The sequence below is a fragment of the Natrix helvetica genome, assembly GCF_964273705.1.
Source record: "Natrix helvetica genome assembly, chromosome: 2".
Classification (NCBI taxonomy): Eukaryota; Metazoa; Chordata; class Lepidosauria; order Squamata; family Natricidae; genus Natrix; species Natrix helvetica.
In genome coordinates, this window is record NC_138552.1 from 228,932,575 (window position 1) to 228,947,730 (window position 15,156).

At 41.3% G+C, this 15,156-nt stretch overlaps 1 protein-coding gene across 3 annotated transcripts in view; it reads right to left on the reverse strand.

Annotated features, from left to right (window-relative positions):
* LOC309387771 (zinc finger protein 318-like) overlaps positions 1-15,156 on the reverse strand; it is a 53,439-nt gene that overhangs the window by 23,992 nt on the left and 14,291 nt on the right. For all 3 annotated transcript variants that reach the window (XR_014174660.1, XR_014174661.1, XM_081944555.1), the window contains exons 3-5: positions 7,952-8,510; positions 5,054-6,328; positions 1,469-1,568 (exon numbers count right to left, since the gene is read on the reverse strand). Coding sequence is in view for 1 of the 3 variants with exons in the window: in XM_081944555.1 (XP_081800681.1) it covers positions 1,469-1,568; positions 5,054-6,328; positions 7,952-8,510 (1,934 nt within the window). In the remaining 2 variants the exon portion in view is untranslated. The remainder of the gene's footprint in view (positions 1-1,468; positions 1,569-5,053; positions 6,329-7,951; positions 8,511-15,156) is intronic.

Consider the following 15,156-nt stretch of genomic DNA (forward strand, 5'->3'; position numbering starts at 1 on the left):
GGTCCCCCCAATGGCTTCCCTAGCAGCCCTGCCTGCCTTCCTGAGATAGGGCCCCGTTGGAATGGGAGACTGGCCTGTTGGAAGGGGGTCCACGGAGATCTCATCCGCCATGGTGGTAGTCGGCTTCTGCGGTGGTCAGGCAGAGATCTGGCAAGTAGAGTGACTGCTGGCAATTCGCTGGGAAGCAGTGCAAGCGTGTGCCAATGGGACACAAATTAATGCTGCTGGGGGAAGAGGATTGTGGAGGAGTGCGCCAGAAATCGAAAGGCTAGACGTGGAGGGTGGCCTCGGCCAGAGAAACCTCCGAAATAGCCTAAATTCTCGCTGCTTCAAGAGAGCACTCTGATCGCCATCCTGTCTCTCTCCAGTCGCTGCTGAGAAAACAAGGCAATCACGCTAACAGCGGGAAACTTTGCCGCTCGAAAATGGCTACTGTAAAGGGATGGCGCAAGATGGCAGCGCCCAGGGAAGCACCACGTTGCCTCCGCTGTGAAGAGAAAAGCCGGCTGTCACTCCGCTTTGAAAGCTCACCTCCGCTGAAGACTTTGGTATCTCGCCGCATGGATTGCCTGACGGACAAAACCCCAGCGGTAGAAAACCAGCCGGCTAGCAGCTCCCAGTGCCCAATTTATCCCAGGACACCTGGAGAGCCGAGCCTCTCTGTCGCGATGCAAAGAGGCGAAGGAATTTAATGCTGCTAGAAGGAAAAACAGTCTAGGCAAGGAACAAATAAGGAATAAAAGGGAAATGAACGCTTGTAAAGGATACAGGTAAGAAAAAGAAGAAAAGTCTCAGGAGAGACTAAAAGGACATCCTAATGGGCAAAGGACTGAATTGAAAAACTGAAGATACTGGGAGACCAGTAGGCGTGGTCAAGATTTTCAATCCAGTCCATTGGGCAGAAGGACAGAATTTAATCCTTGTTTGGACTCTCCAAGCAGCGCACAGGAAAATCCACTCTTTAGGATCATATAGTCCTAAATTTACAACTGTTGTTCAGCAATTGTTACGATGCCTCCTCAGAGTTCTGACTGCCACAACATTCCCGTGGTCATGTGCTCAGCACCCAGCACCCAGCTCACAATTACAACATCACAGCAAGCCACATTCATGTGACTGTGATTTCCCCCATTCCCTGCCAGCTTCCCACAAGTGAAGTCAATGATAAAATTGCAATCACATGATGACACACATAGTCCTTGTATAACTGATGGCAAACCAAACTATTGAAATTGCCATTGCTAAGTTATGCAGTCATGTGACATTGCACTCTACGACTGTGTTGCTTGCGATGGAGTTCCTGGTCCTAACTGCTATTGTAATCTGGAGACTTTCTGTAGTATTAGGAGCTGTCTTTCACAATGAGATAAAGTGTAATTACACACTTTCCAGGGGATTGTGTAATATTCAGCACCACTACGGAGTACTTCAGGAGAAAAAAAAATTACAAAATAAGAGGAAGTGATACCTTGTTGTTTTGAAAGCCTATCTAATTCAATCTTGTGATAAAAGAGTTTCTTATGGTGTGATTCTTGTTCAAGCTCCAACTTTATGCCTTCCTCTGTTACCTGGAAAATTTGAGAAGGAATTAGCACATTAAAATATGCCATTTCATTGACCAAAGTAAAAGCAATCTTACAAGAATCATTATGGCAACTTTCCAATGTGTCCCTGAATCCAGTCTTTTTACATTATTATATATATTTCAAATGATATTTAATGCAATTTATCTCTTAACTCACAAGAGCTCCTTATATAGTGTGTTCATTTTTCCATTAAAACAGCATGTCTTTTTACTTTATAAAATCTATCTGAAATTATTATTAACTTTGGGAATTTCCTGAAGTTCTGTAATTCATAACGAGAGAGAAGGGGACAAACAAGCCATGACTTAACAAAACAGAAGTGTATATACTGTAGTGGAATGGCAAGAATATCCTTCCTACTATTTTTTTTTAAATGGCAATTCTTTCCCTGTTTTTTCTAGTAATATTTCTGTCTCAAATGTTTGTTTTCATTTGCAAATAGACAATCATGCCAAAAAAGGCATCACAAATTTCAGAGCAAATATGCAGATTTTCACCTCAAGCTTATTCATTGTTTATTTCACAAGACTTGATAGATTTAATGTCCAAAAAATGGAACTGAAAGTTAAAAACCCCGAGACTATAATGAGACTTCAACAGACTATACAATGTCAAGTGCAAAGATCCGTAAACTCATTAAAATTATTTTGAATTGGAGAACAATATCAACATTCCACATCTATCTATAAATTTTGCACAAGCCCCTGGCTTCTGTTGCCAAAGACCCCTGCAAAACATTATTTTATTTGGTATATATTAATAGACTTTATAGTCTGCATTTTTCAATTACTTGGATGAGGAAATTAATGCAGGCAGAAATAAGTGTTAGATCTTATGGTAGGTGGTAATAAACTGTCCATCTTTTATGTTGCATTACAGTGGTGGATTCCTACAGGTTTGGACCAGTTTGCGGACGAACCAGTAGTGGTTTGGTGGTCTAGGTCGCTGGAACCAGCAGCGACCCAGGCTTGCCATGCCCCTGAACCAGTTCTCCAGGCACCACCATCTTATTTTTCGCTTCTATGTATGCACAGAATTTTTATTGCACTGCAAATGCGTGCGCAGTGCGCCGAGCAAACCAGAAATAGTGCCTGCCAGAGCCCACTTCTGTTGCAGTATCATCAAACCTTAAAGAGTTTTAATAATCACAAATCTGTCAGCTTACAACTGAACATACACTAATGATGTAGAAAAATTGGTGTGTCATTTGTTATATTTTTGTACACATTTATTTTTATTACTAGCATTTGATGGTTGTTAGTTTCTTCTTTTTTCTTTATTTTAACTTTGGAAATAAAATGTGAAGAAGCTGTCACTGGACCTAAATGTCCTGGACAACTTTTGTCCAGTCTCCAGCATCCCCTTTCTGCTAAAGATAGTTGAGAAGAGGTCAGTTGCAGTTTCAGAGAGCCATGAAAGAAATGGATTGTCTGATCCCATTTTAGTTGGGTTTCAGACCTACATTCAGTATGGAGACGGCACTGATCATGCTCATTGATGATATCTGATGATGCCAGGATGCAGGTGGTTGCAACCAACTTGGCCCTACTTTATTGCTCAGCAATTTTTGATAGGATTGATCTTGCCAGCCTTGTAAACCAGTTGAGAATACAACTGGAGAACACTCTCCTCAGCCAGTTCAAGCCAGTATTGGGGGGGGGGGGGAGTAAACTCAAATTCAAATCCTTTGATGCTCTTGCTCCCCCTGCTTAAATATGAGGTTGCATAAGGGAGAGGTCATCAATCAGTTGACCTCAGGTCAGCATCAGATATCATGAATACATGGATGTCACTCAACTATGAATCTCAATCCATGAATAAAAAAACAATGTTGTCAAGGTTTCCTCCCAATGCTTGGAAGCAGCTGGAGTCTGGATGGGGAAAACAGGCTTCTACCAAGTGAAGTGGCTTGGACCTCCATGTTCTGGAGATTCCCAAACTTAGTCCAGAAGGGGATGCCACTAGGAGAAGTCTTCCTAGATTCTCAACTCCTTCTCAATGATCCAGGTAGCTAGGGCTCTGCACAAATCCAACATGTATGCCAGTTGAACTCATTTCTGGATCAAGAAGCCCTCGTTAGTGTCACTCAGATCTTGGAGGTGAAGTATGGCAGTATGGTCTTCATCAGGTTGCCCTTGAAGACCACTTGAAATCTACAGCTGGTTCAGAATGTAGCAGCATAAGCTGTGATGGGCAGATATCACTACACCCATTAACACCTCTGCATCAAATTAGTTATCAATATCTATCTTGATATAGATATATTAGTTATCAATATTTTCTGAGTGCAATTCAAAGTGCTGTTTATTATCTACAAAGTCCTATACCGTATAGGACCTAGCTGCCTGAAGGACTATCTATTTCTTGTAATATCTGCCTATCCCAAGTAATCAGGGTCAACTTCCTTTGAATTCCATTGAGGAAGCATCATCATTTAGCAGAATCCAGAAAGCAGGATTTCTGTGTTGCAGCACCATCATTATAGAACAACATTTGCTTGGAGATTCATTCAGCAGCCACTCTATCTCCCTTCAAAAGAGCCCTAAAATTCAGTTCTTGCCCTAGATCTTTGGTTAGGGCAGAGTTCCCCAAGGTTTTTGGGTTGGTGGCATGGAATGGAGTGGAGTGGAGAATAAGGGATGGTTTTGTGGAAGGGGCAGGCACATGCACACACGCATGCATGTGGGCACACACCCATTGCTTGCACAAGTGGGGTTGCGAGCTGTCACACAAATGAAGCCGCAAGCACCCGCAACATGTGTGCAAATGGGCCACAACTGGCTGCATGAGTGAGGGCACAAGTGCCTGTGTGAATGGGATCACGAGTGTCCACAATGGTCATGCGAGTGGGGCCATGAGGGCCTGCACGAGTGGGGCTGCGAGCACCTGTGACCACTCGCAGCAACGCACACACAAATGGGGGCTGTGCACGCACTCTGTTCAGCTACTGACACAGCCCAGTGGCCAATAGACCATAGCCTACTGGTTGGGGACCCCTCCACTTTTGGGGTGATGGAAGGTGGGTTTTTCTAACCTGTTTTCCCAGGACTACTGTGTTCTTTTTGTAGATCTTGTTATGTTGTCGGGTTTTTTTTTATTTTAACTTTGTGAAGCTGACCAGTCACTTTGAAGTTAAGCAGTTTGGGAATTGCATATATGAAATTAAAATAAACTGTGTAGATACAAACATATTTATATATATATCTATCCACCTTAGAATTTTTGCAGAGGACTGTTTATATATTTTATGTTCTACAATATATATTCTACATTTCCGTGCTGAAAAGAAGGAAAAGTTAAACTTGTTAACCAGAAATAAATAGAGTTTTTATGTTTTTAAGTTATATATTATAAGTGATAAACAGAGACCTGAATTGGGCAATTGTTTGGACTAGTCAATTTCTAATGTTTATTCTAAATCAATTTCTATGATTCTATGGTGATTATGAAATTAAGAAGATACCCACCTTGTGCTTCAGTACAGCTAGTTTTCTTACAGCAGCATTTCTTCGCTTGGCCCTTTTTTTAGAAGACTTGGATAGCTGATTGGAGTAAGGGGCAGTGGTAGAAGCTTTTTGAAATTGCTTGGGTTTGCTGATGGTAATTGTATTAATGATTCTAAGGTTGCGATTTACACATCTGTTTTTTAGTTTGGCAACATCAATTTTACTTGGACATAAAGAGTCCACTTGCTGAGGACACCAGTCAGAAGTTGCATAATCCACGTGGTGCTGATATACATTATAGTCAGGTAAGGCTACTGGGAGAGAAGCAGAGTTTGGGAAAAACTGAGTTGGAGGAAATGTAGAGACATATGGAACATCATGACATGAACCAGAGATGGACCCAGGAGGAATATCAAGAAAAGAAGGTGGAGCTGATGGGATTACAAATCCTGGAACACCAGATTGCTCGCACATGTCAGTAGCTTTATTTTGCCCTGAAATAGCGATGTTATTGTAGTCATATTTTAAAACAGGAGACAGAGCTTCAGGTGATGGAAACGAATCAAATGGCGATAGAGAATGCTTCTGCTTCTCCCCTAACTTTGCTTTATGATTTGCCACTGAATGATGATTAAGAGCATAAGCTGTTTTTTTCCCATGGAGCCTTTCTTCTGTGCGAGCAGCAAGCTTATCTATTTCAGCCATTCCAATGTCCAAACCAATAGTTTTAAGCAAGTCACGCATCTTGTCATATTCCACACTGGACTGTTCCAAATTCTCTGGTTTTACAGATTGTTCTAAATTCTCTGGTTTTAAAGACTGTTCTAAATTCTCTGGTTTTACAGACTGTTCCAAATTCTCTGGTTTTACAGACTGTTCCAAATTCTTTGGTTTTACAGACTGTTTCAAATTCTCTGGTTTTACAGACTGTCCCAAATTCTTTGGTTTTACAGACTGTTTCAAATTCTTTGGTTTTGCAATAGGTGGATATTTTACTTTCCTACTTACAGGTACTTTCTTTTCACTCATCATTATCTTTTGAGAGTAGACACAGTTGTTTGAATCACCATCATCATCCCCATAAAGAAATTTCTCTTCATCTTCTATATTATCAGGGAAGGGATCCAGTATTTTTTCTGGAACATAAGTAGAATCAGTCGTTGTACCTAGAATGCACGAAAAACCACTTCTATCTTGACTGGTTCTTTCATTAGGCAACAGGAAGTCACTACATTGGGTGACAGGTTCTGATGTTGACTCAGGAGGCTTCTTCCTCTTTGAAAAATTCCTGGAGTCCTGTTCAAAAGGAAAAGCATTTATTCCTTAATATGTCTGTTGCACTGAGATGCCTTACTACAAACAAGTTATTGTTGAACTGAAGAAATTCTGAAGAAGAAAAACTGATGAAAAGTGATGTGTGTTAAATTGTTACAAATAAAACATTCCTGAAAGAAAGGAGTTCATTTATAGATAAAGAATTGTTAGAAAAGAATCCAGGCTTTAAAACGGATCTTGTGGTATTAGCTTATGAGATTAATCAATATTTCAATTCATAAAACAGGGAATTCTTTCAGATAAACAGATTACAGCTAATAACTTGGTAAACTGTAAGAGAAGAAAAAGGAAACTGAGGCAGAGACAGGAGTTCTAAAATATAATTTAATTTGACATATTGTGGGCATTTCATTAGGGCTGGGGCAGGGTGCAAAGGTGCAACAAAAATGTTATCAGAGGAAGACAAATAACATGCTTCCCTTGCTCAGCAGGCCACACTGATACAAGATGATCTCACTATATTGTACTAATCAGCATTAAAATTGCCAGTACAGTAACACATTACTCTGGCTATCTTCTATAAGCTGCACATACCATGTCACCACCCAGCTTTGTTCAGAGTTAACCATTCAATGAAATGGCTGTATTCTCCCTCCATGATATGCTCATAAGGTCCAGTTGTAAGTTGCTATCCAGCATCAACATAATCATGCCATGATCTGTGATTACTTTGAATCACTGAGCATGGAGAAGGAAAAACAACACGTCAAAGGAGCAGCAGAGGAAGCACAACATGGGTCTGAACAATAACAGAATTCGAAAGGTGCCTTTCTGAAGGGAACATCTCACAAATCCAAAAAAGTAGCCTAAGTCAATAGGCAACATTATGACTCCTGCATGATGCAAATTCACAAAAGCATGGTGCTTCTTTCAGAAATGAACAGTTATTTATCTCTGTTTTGAAACTATGTGAGGTGACTTGATAATTCAGCTTCAAATAGTTTTGAAAAAAAATAATATTTGTAGAGATTTCTTCAGTTTAAAATACTGAAAAATTCTGCACTTGGTTTTCTAGAAATGATTTAGGAACCTTCCAACCTACATGCCTAATGCTAAAAGTTTTCATCTAAACCATGAAAATCTTTAGCAAGCACCCTCCCATTCCCCCATAATCCCACCTTTCAGAACAGACTCCTCCCTATATGAGAAGCCATCTCAGGCTCCTTGCAGAGCAAAATAAGGAGCAATCTTGCCTGAGGAAAAATATTACTGATGGGGCTTTAAGGTTGAAAAACAGAAATCCCATAAATGCCCTAAAATTACCATATCAAATGCAACTTCTTTATGTTATCCTGATACAGATGTCAAAATGCTAAAATAAAATGTTTAATGACACCACCTCTTAACAGAAAGAAAGTCACTGGTTTTAAATTTAAAACAAATAAAATCCAAACTTTCTGATCCAAATGAGACCCAAGATGCTGTCAAAACTAAATCAACTCCATGACAGGAAAAACGTGTGACATTGTTCAAAGCATTTATTCCAAAGATCTACTTATAGACAATTAAATACATAAATTTAAATTAGGAAAAAGATAGAAAAACGGACAGATTAACAAAGAGAGTGAAGAATTCAGTTCAAACCTGTATAGAAGAATCATCTGAATGTTTCTTCAGTATAGACTGTAAGGACGCTGCTGGTGTTTTCTCAGATCTATAATAGTGTCGAGATTCAGAAGATTGTTCTTGATTAGCTGAATCAGGCATTGGGTAGTCAGTACTAATGTTTCTGCTTCGCAAATCCTCTTCTCTTTTTCTCCTAATTCTTTCAAGTTTACGAAAATCTTCATCCATGTACATCAGGCTTGGGCTTCTATTAAGGTCTTGTTTACAATACTTTTCTGTTTCCGCCAATAAAGCCCGAGATTTTATGCTTTCATCAAAAAATCTATTGTCTCTGCCATATTGAAAACATTTTGATTCTTGCTCCCCACCCCTCTTATTTTCTCTTGATTGATGCTGTAGAAATTCACTGTTTATGCTTCGGTCGAGTTGAGCTATGAAAATATCCCTATTGTAAGAGTCCTCATCATGTCTCATGCTGAACGGTCTTGAAGGATTCTCCTCACGAAAGAAACCTCTCTCAAGGTTCCAAGGATGTGAAAGGACTCTGCTAAATATTGGACCATCAGCCAAGTCATCCCTGATGAGAAAGGCACATCAAATTACAACTGCAACATCATATAAATCTCTGGAACTCAGGTTAGCATAGTTGCCTCACTTTGAATAGCCAATACGTTTTTATATTGAACCCAATATGGTTAGTTCTGCAGGTTCTGCATCTTTCGGCAACAGCTTCACCTCCTATCTCAGACTATATAGCTCTTCCAGAAATAACATTTTGAAATGTATTTATGAGCATAGGGGATATGAAACAAAAACAGGCAAGTGTGCACTGTTACAGAAATGTAAATGTGCTCCAGCTCCATCTGTCCACAAAATATGTATAATTTATCTTGTATTAAATTGCTTTCAAATGACAAAGTTGGTCTTAACAATGCCTATAAACCATACAGTTTTTATTTTTTAAATAATGTTTGTGTTAAATTTTTAATAATGGCAGTTTTTGTGTATTCATTGCTTTAATTTATTAGTGTAAGCTGCCCAGGGTATCTTTTTTTTTTTTGTGAGATAGTAGCTATAAAATTTGATTGACAAATAAATAAAAAGTTTTGTGTGAAGTGTACAACCATCTCAACATGTCTTTAGCAAATTTGGACAATAAAACATTTTAGTCCATTTTTAAAGTTGAAGCACTATTCTAACATTTTATTAATTAACAGCAAAAACAGTATTTATCCTATACATCTTTAAAATGTTTCTTTATATTCTATTTTCTTATTAAATCAATGAGGAAACATGTGCAACTTGCTACTAAAAATAACTATCCTGAATATTTTTCTAATAAAGCCTAACCCTAACCCTAGCCATTCTGGTTCTATGTACCTGGTTTTTTAAAGTAATTTTTGTGGTACTTCAAAATGGTTAACTTTTGACAGCAGTAGGTAATATATCGACATAAGAACTGTTATGTTATCATTTCAAAGTACAGCTTTCAAAATACAATGAACTTTTGTTTAAAGTATACAATTCACAATTACAAATTATACTGATTTATTATGATGCAATAAGCACAGAATACAGGTAAGTCCTCAACTTACAACAGTTCATTTAGTGACCATTCAGTTAACAAAGGCACTGAAAAATATGACTTAGGACCATTTTTCCACACTTACGACGGTTGCAGCATGTCCATATCCCGTGATCAAATTTCAGTTGCTTGGCAACTGGTTCATATTTATGACCGTTGCAGTGTCCCAGGGTCATGTAATCACTTTTTTGCCACCTTCTGACAAGCCAAGTCAAAGGGGAAGCCAGATTCAATTAACAACCGTATACTAACTTATCAACTGTAGTGTTTCATTTAACAACTGTGGCAAGAATGATCATAAAATGGCACAAAACTCGTTTAACAAATGTCTCACTTAACAACAGAAATGTTGGCTCAATTGTGGCCATAAGTGAAGGACTAGCTGCATGCATCACAGAAACTTCTCACACCTCAGATAGGAGAATCTCAATGGCAACACATATGCATAGCCTTGAGCAGTAAAGCAATTACATTAGGATACAGATAGTCCTCAAGTTATGACCACTCTTTTAGTGTCCATTCAAGATTATAACAGCACTGAACATGGGCGACTTATGACCTGTTCACAAAGTTGTGATAATCGCAACATCACATTACTCTAATTCGGGTGCTTGGGTGCCCAGCTCATAAATAAGATATCGCAGTGATCTGCAACCATGTGATCACCATTTGTGACCTTCCCAGCTGGAACCAAAGTCAATGGGGAAGCTGGCAGGGATGGTTGCAAGTTGTTTATAAGTTGTTCCCTCTGCTTTTTCTCCCAAGGAGCCCCGCGTGAGAACTTCAGGGATCTTGTACTTTGCAGCAACTCCACACAGACCAGTTTGCCAAATGTAGCCATTCCGGGATTGGGAGGTGTCACATTCATTAATCCCGTCATTTTCTGGTTGGATTACTGCAACGGATTCTAGATGGGGCTGCCCCTGACTAACTGGAAATTACAATTGGTTCAGAATGTGGCAGCATGCACAGTTCTGACTGCCTTACAGTTTTCCCATATTGAACTGCTGATGGAATGTAATCGGCTATAAAAGTAATCTTGAGGAATAGGAGGCAGAGCCGCAATCAAGACATTGATCAGAAAAAAATATTTTTTAGTCTGAAATGTAATTCGAGAAGAATCTCAGGCTTAGTCCTCACTAGTTCTCTGAAAGATAAAGGGAGGGAAGGGGGAAGTGCATTCAGACAACTTCTGTTACCATAACCTTATAATTAAGGCAGCATTAGCATAACATTGGTTCCTACTCTGGTCTTACAGTTTCTAACCAGGCTGCTTACAAGACTGCTTCTCTCTGAGGATTTGGCTATTCCACTCAATCAGATACAGTGGGTGCACTCTATACTGTTTCTTTTAAATGTTGTCATCTAGCAAGACCAAGGAAGTGCATCTTCTCCATCGTTGGCCCTGTCCAGTGTAACATCCTTATCCCAGAGATCCAGCAGGCCCTCGAACATTTCTTTTTACTTTTAAGAAACGTAGATAAATACATTTGCTTTTATTATCCGTGTCTCCCTGAAAATAAGACCAAGTCTTATTTTCTTTTGGGCCCCAAAATAAGCACTTGGGCTTGTTTTCGGGGTGGTCTCTTTTTTTTTATCACAAGGGTGCACACAAGAGGCGGCAACTGCGCTGAGGCTGACTGCAGCAGGAGGTAGAGGGAGGCAGGCGCCCAAAGGGCATCGACCTGCGTACCTCAGATTAGCTGCAGGCTGCTATGGAGAGCATGGCTGGTGCCACCCCCATGAGGTGAAGTAAGAGAGTGAAAGAATGATCTGATCCAATATCTCTCTCCCCCTCCCCCCTCCGTGTGTGTGTGTGTGTGTGTGTGTGTGAGAGAGAGAGAGAGAGAGGGGGGGGGGAAGAGGGATGGAGGAGGGGAGAGGGAGAGAGATAGGTAGGGGGGGATAGCTACTTAGCACCATAACAGAGCAGGAGGCTGAGCAACGCACCAGTGTGATGGCAATAAAACAAGATGGTGGTGGGTGGAGAACAAAGCAAGGCTGGGGGTGCAGAGTTTCCCCACACACCTTGCACTGGCTTCCCCACAACCAGGCTGTGATGACCCAGGGCATAGCATGAAAGCAACATAGCCAGAGAACAGGTCTAACTCCCCTTTATTGCTCCAACTTTGTCCCCATATGTCCCATTTACTACAAATCCTGGAGCAAAGCTCTCACACACACCTTCAGCAGCCTGACTATGAGTAGTCCAGTAAGCAAATTTAGCCAAACAGTAACCAGGGCCAGCAGTCCAGTATACCAGGTTAGCCAAACAGTAATCAGACTAAGAAGTTCAGCGAAGCAAACAAATCTGGCAAGCCCCACAAAACAGAGCACAGTAATCTCCAGGCGTCAGCACGTGCACACCAGGCTCCAAAGATTCAAAGCTTGTTCCCTACAAATGCTCCTCCCACTGGCACCTTCTCAGTCCCCAGGTGTGCTTTGTGAAGTGGGGCGGGGCACTCTCCTCCCTAGTAGCCGGCTCAATCAGCTTTGGCCTCACCTTCTCTCTTCTCTCTATGCTCTAGGATCAGGAGGGGATAGTCTTTGTTCTTAGCCTGACTCCAGTCTCTCTTGCTCCTTGTCTGCAAACCTAATTCAGAAAAGCCTTGCCTGGACTGACTCTGCCCTTCCCCAGTTTCCTCCACAGCCAACGGAGTCGCCCTCTCAATCTGGTGGCTCTTGTTCCAGGTCATCTTCCCCCACAGATTCAGACTCTGATGGGGGCATGACGCAGGCCATCAACATGGGAAGAAAATGGTAAGTGAGCACCTGTCTACCCTAGACGAGTTCAAATTACCAGGACTTGATGGATTACACTCCAGGGCTCTGAAGGAACTGGCAGACGAGATCTCAGAACCACCGAACTATATCTTTCAGAGATCCTGGAGCACCAGGATCTGCCAGAGGACTGGAAAAGAGCTGATGTGGTTCCCATCTTCAAAAAAGGAAAAAAAAATAGATCCAGGAAACTATAGACCTATGAGCCTGACCTCAATACCAGGAAAGATTCTGGAAAAGATAATCAAGCAATGAATTAGAGAACACCTAGAACAGTGGTTCTCAACCTGGGGGTCGGGACCCCTTTGGGGGTCGAACGATCCTTTCACAGGGGCTGCCTAAGACCATTGGAAAACACATATTTTCAAAAAAATACAGAAAACATAAAATAATTTTATGGTTGGGGGTCACCACAACATGAGGCACTGTATTAAAGGGTCGCGGCATTAGAAAGGTTGAGACCCACTGACCTAGAAGTAAACAAAGTAATACCCAAAAGCTGACATGGGTTTGTCAACTACAGACCTATCAGCCTGACCTCAATACCAGGAAAGATTCTGGAAAAGATAATCAAGCAACGAATTAGCGAACACCTAGAAGTAAACAAAGTAATAGCCAAAAGCCAACATGGGATGGTCAAGAACAGATCATGCCAGACTAATCTTATTGCATTCTTTGACAAAGTGACAAAATTAGTGGACCAGAGGAATGCCGTCGATATAGTTTACTTGGAATTCAGTAAGGCATTTGATAAGGTAGATCATAACCTACTACTAGATAAAGTAGAAGAATGTGGGTTAGACAGCATCACCACCAGATGGATTCGTAACGGGCTGACCAACCGCACTCAACGTGTAGTCCTCAATGGAACTGCATCTACATGGAGGGAAGTATGCAGGGGAGTACCCCAAGGCTCTGTTTTAGGCCCAGTACTCTTCAACATCTTCATCAATGATTTGGATGAGGGAATAAATGGGGAACTCATCAAATTTGCAGATGACACCAAGCTGGCAGGAATAGCCAATATTCCAGAAGACAGGCTTAAGATACAAAAGGATCTTGACAAACTTGAACATTGGGCACTATCTAATAAAATGAAATTTAATGGTGAAAAGAGTAAGGTTCTACATTCAGGCAACAAAAACGAAATGCACAGGTACAGTATATGGTACCTTGCTCAGTAGTAGTAACTGTGAGAGGGATCTTGGGGTCCTAGTGGACAACCATTTAAATATGAGCCAGCAGTGTGCAAAAGCTGCCAAAAAAGCCAACACAGTTCTAGGCTACATAAACAGATGGATAGAATCAAGATCACGTGATGTGTTAATACCACTTTATGACACCTTGGTAAGGCCACACTTGGAATACTGCATTCAGTTTTGGTCGCCACAATATAGAAAAGATGTGGAGACTCTGGAAAGAGTGCAGAGAAGAACAACAAAGATGATTAGGGAACTGGAGACTAAAACATATGAAGAACGGTTGCAGGAACTGGGTATGTCTAGTTTAATGAAAATAAAGACTAGGGGACACATGATAGCATTGTTCCAATATCTCAGGGGTTGCCACAAAGAAGAGGGAGTCAAATTATTCTCCAAGGCACCTGAGGGTAGGGTCAGGCCTGTAGTTATGTTCCTTTTAGGATCTTTGGCCTGCCACACTTTCTATTATTTCACTGTATTGTTTCATTAGTGTAGTAGTTGGGAGGGGGGAATAGAAAGGAGTAGAATTGTGGAATGTGTTGTTGTCATTCTTTTCTAGAAGCCCAAGGTCATCTTTTGTCTCCGCACCTCGACACCTGACTGGAAGCAGCTGGGTGGAGATGCCAGCGTGGGCGAAGAAGATTGGACCATGTGATGGATTTATGGGTATGGGGATAATATCATGAACTTTCAACTGGGTGGAATCCCAGGAAGTTATTCAGATTTGGGATTCCACGGTTCGTTGCCAACATGTCTGACTTATTAAATTGGAACTTTAAGGATAGTTTTGCCTTGGACTCTGATTTAATTCTGCATGATATTTGGAACGCTAACATTATCCCAAATCTCCCTTTAAAATAAATCACCAGCACCCCGGAGAGGGGCTAGTGAGGGGGGTGCTGATTTTCCAACGCTGACCATATCAGTGTAAAATATCAGTGAACAATTAAGAGAAAAGAAGCTAATGATGAATTGCTTCTCTGAAGTTCTTCCAAAGTGCAAAAGAATTTGCGTGGGAGGAAATTTTCATCTTTATAGCATCTGGGAAGATGCATGCACAGCCAGAGGGGGATGGCTGGAAGGGGCTCCCAGACCAACTTCTTCAGCCAAACGTGAGTCAATCTTTCCCCCCCTTCAGTAGTGAAAGCTGCAATGTGCTGGAAGACTGGAGTGGAGATAATTACTCCTTCCAAACAGTGATAAATGAAATGACCCATTACCCTGCAACTGAGTTGAAGACAGATTCCCTATCAAAATGGGAAGTTCAACCCAGCCAGCAAGAAGGGATTTGGCCAGCATCTTTCACTTGCCAGCCACCGGAAATTGGGCTCAGCTTGTGAATGAAGCACCACAAAATTGGGCTTTTCTCCCAGAGTATGGATGGAAAAGATGCCAGTGGGCACCTATTTGGCCATCAGCATGGGAAAATCCTCCAAGCCAGCAGAAGGGCCATTGGCCCATAACTCCTCCAAGCCAGCAGAGGGGGCCTTGGCACACCATTACCCCCTGCAAGCCATTGGTGGTTGAACTGCAACCTGAGAATCAGGAAACCCCGGGATGGGTCATGGATGGGAGAGATGTCAATGGGCACCTGCTCTCCCTCAGCAGATGGCACCATGGCAGATAACTGGGAAGTGGCCAACCGAGGGATTGAC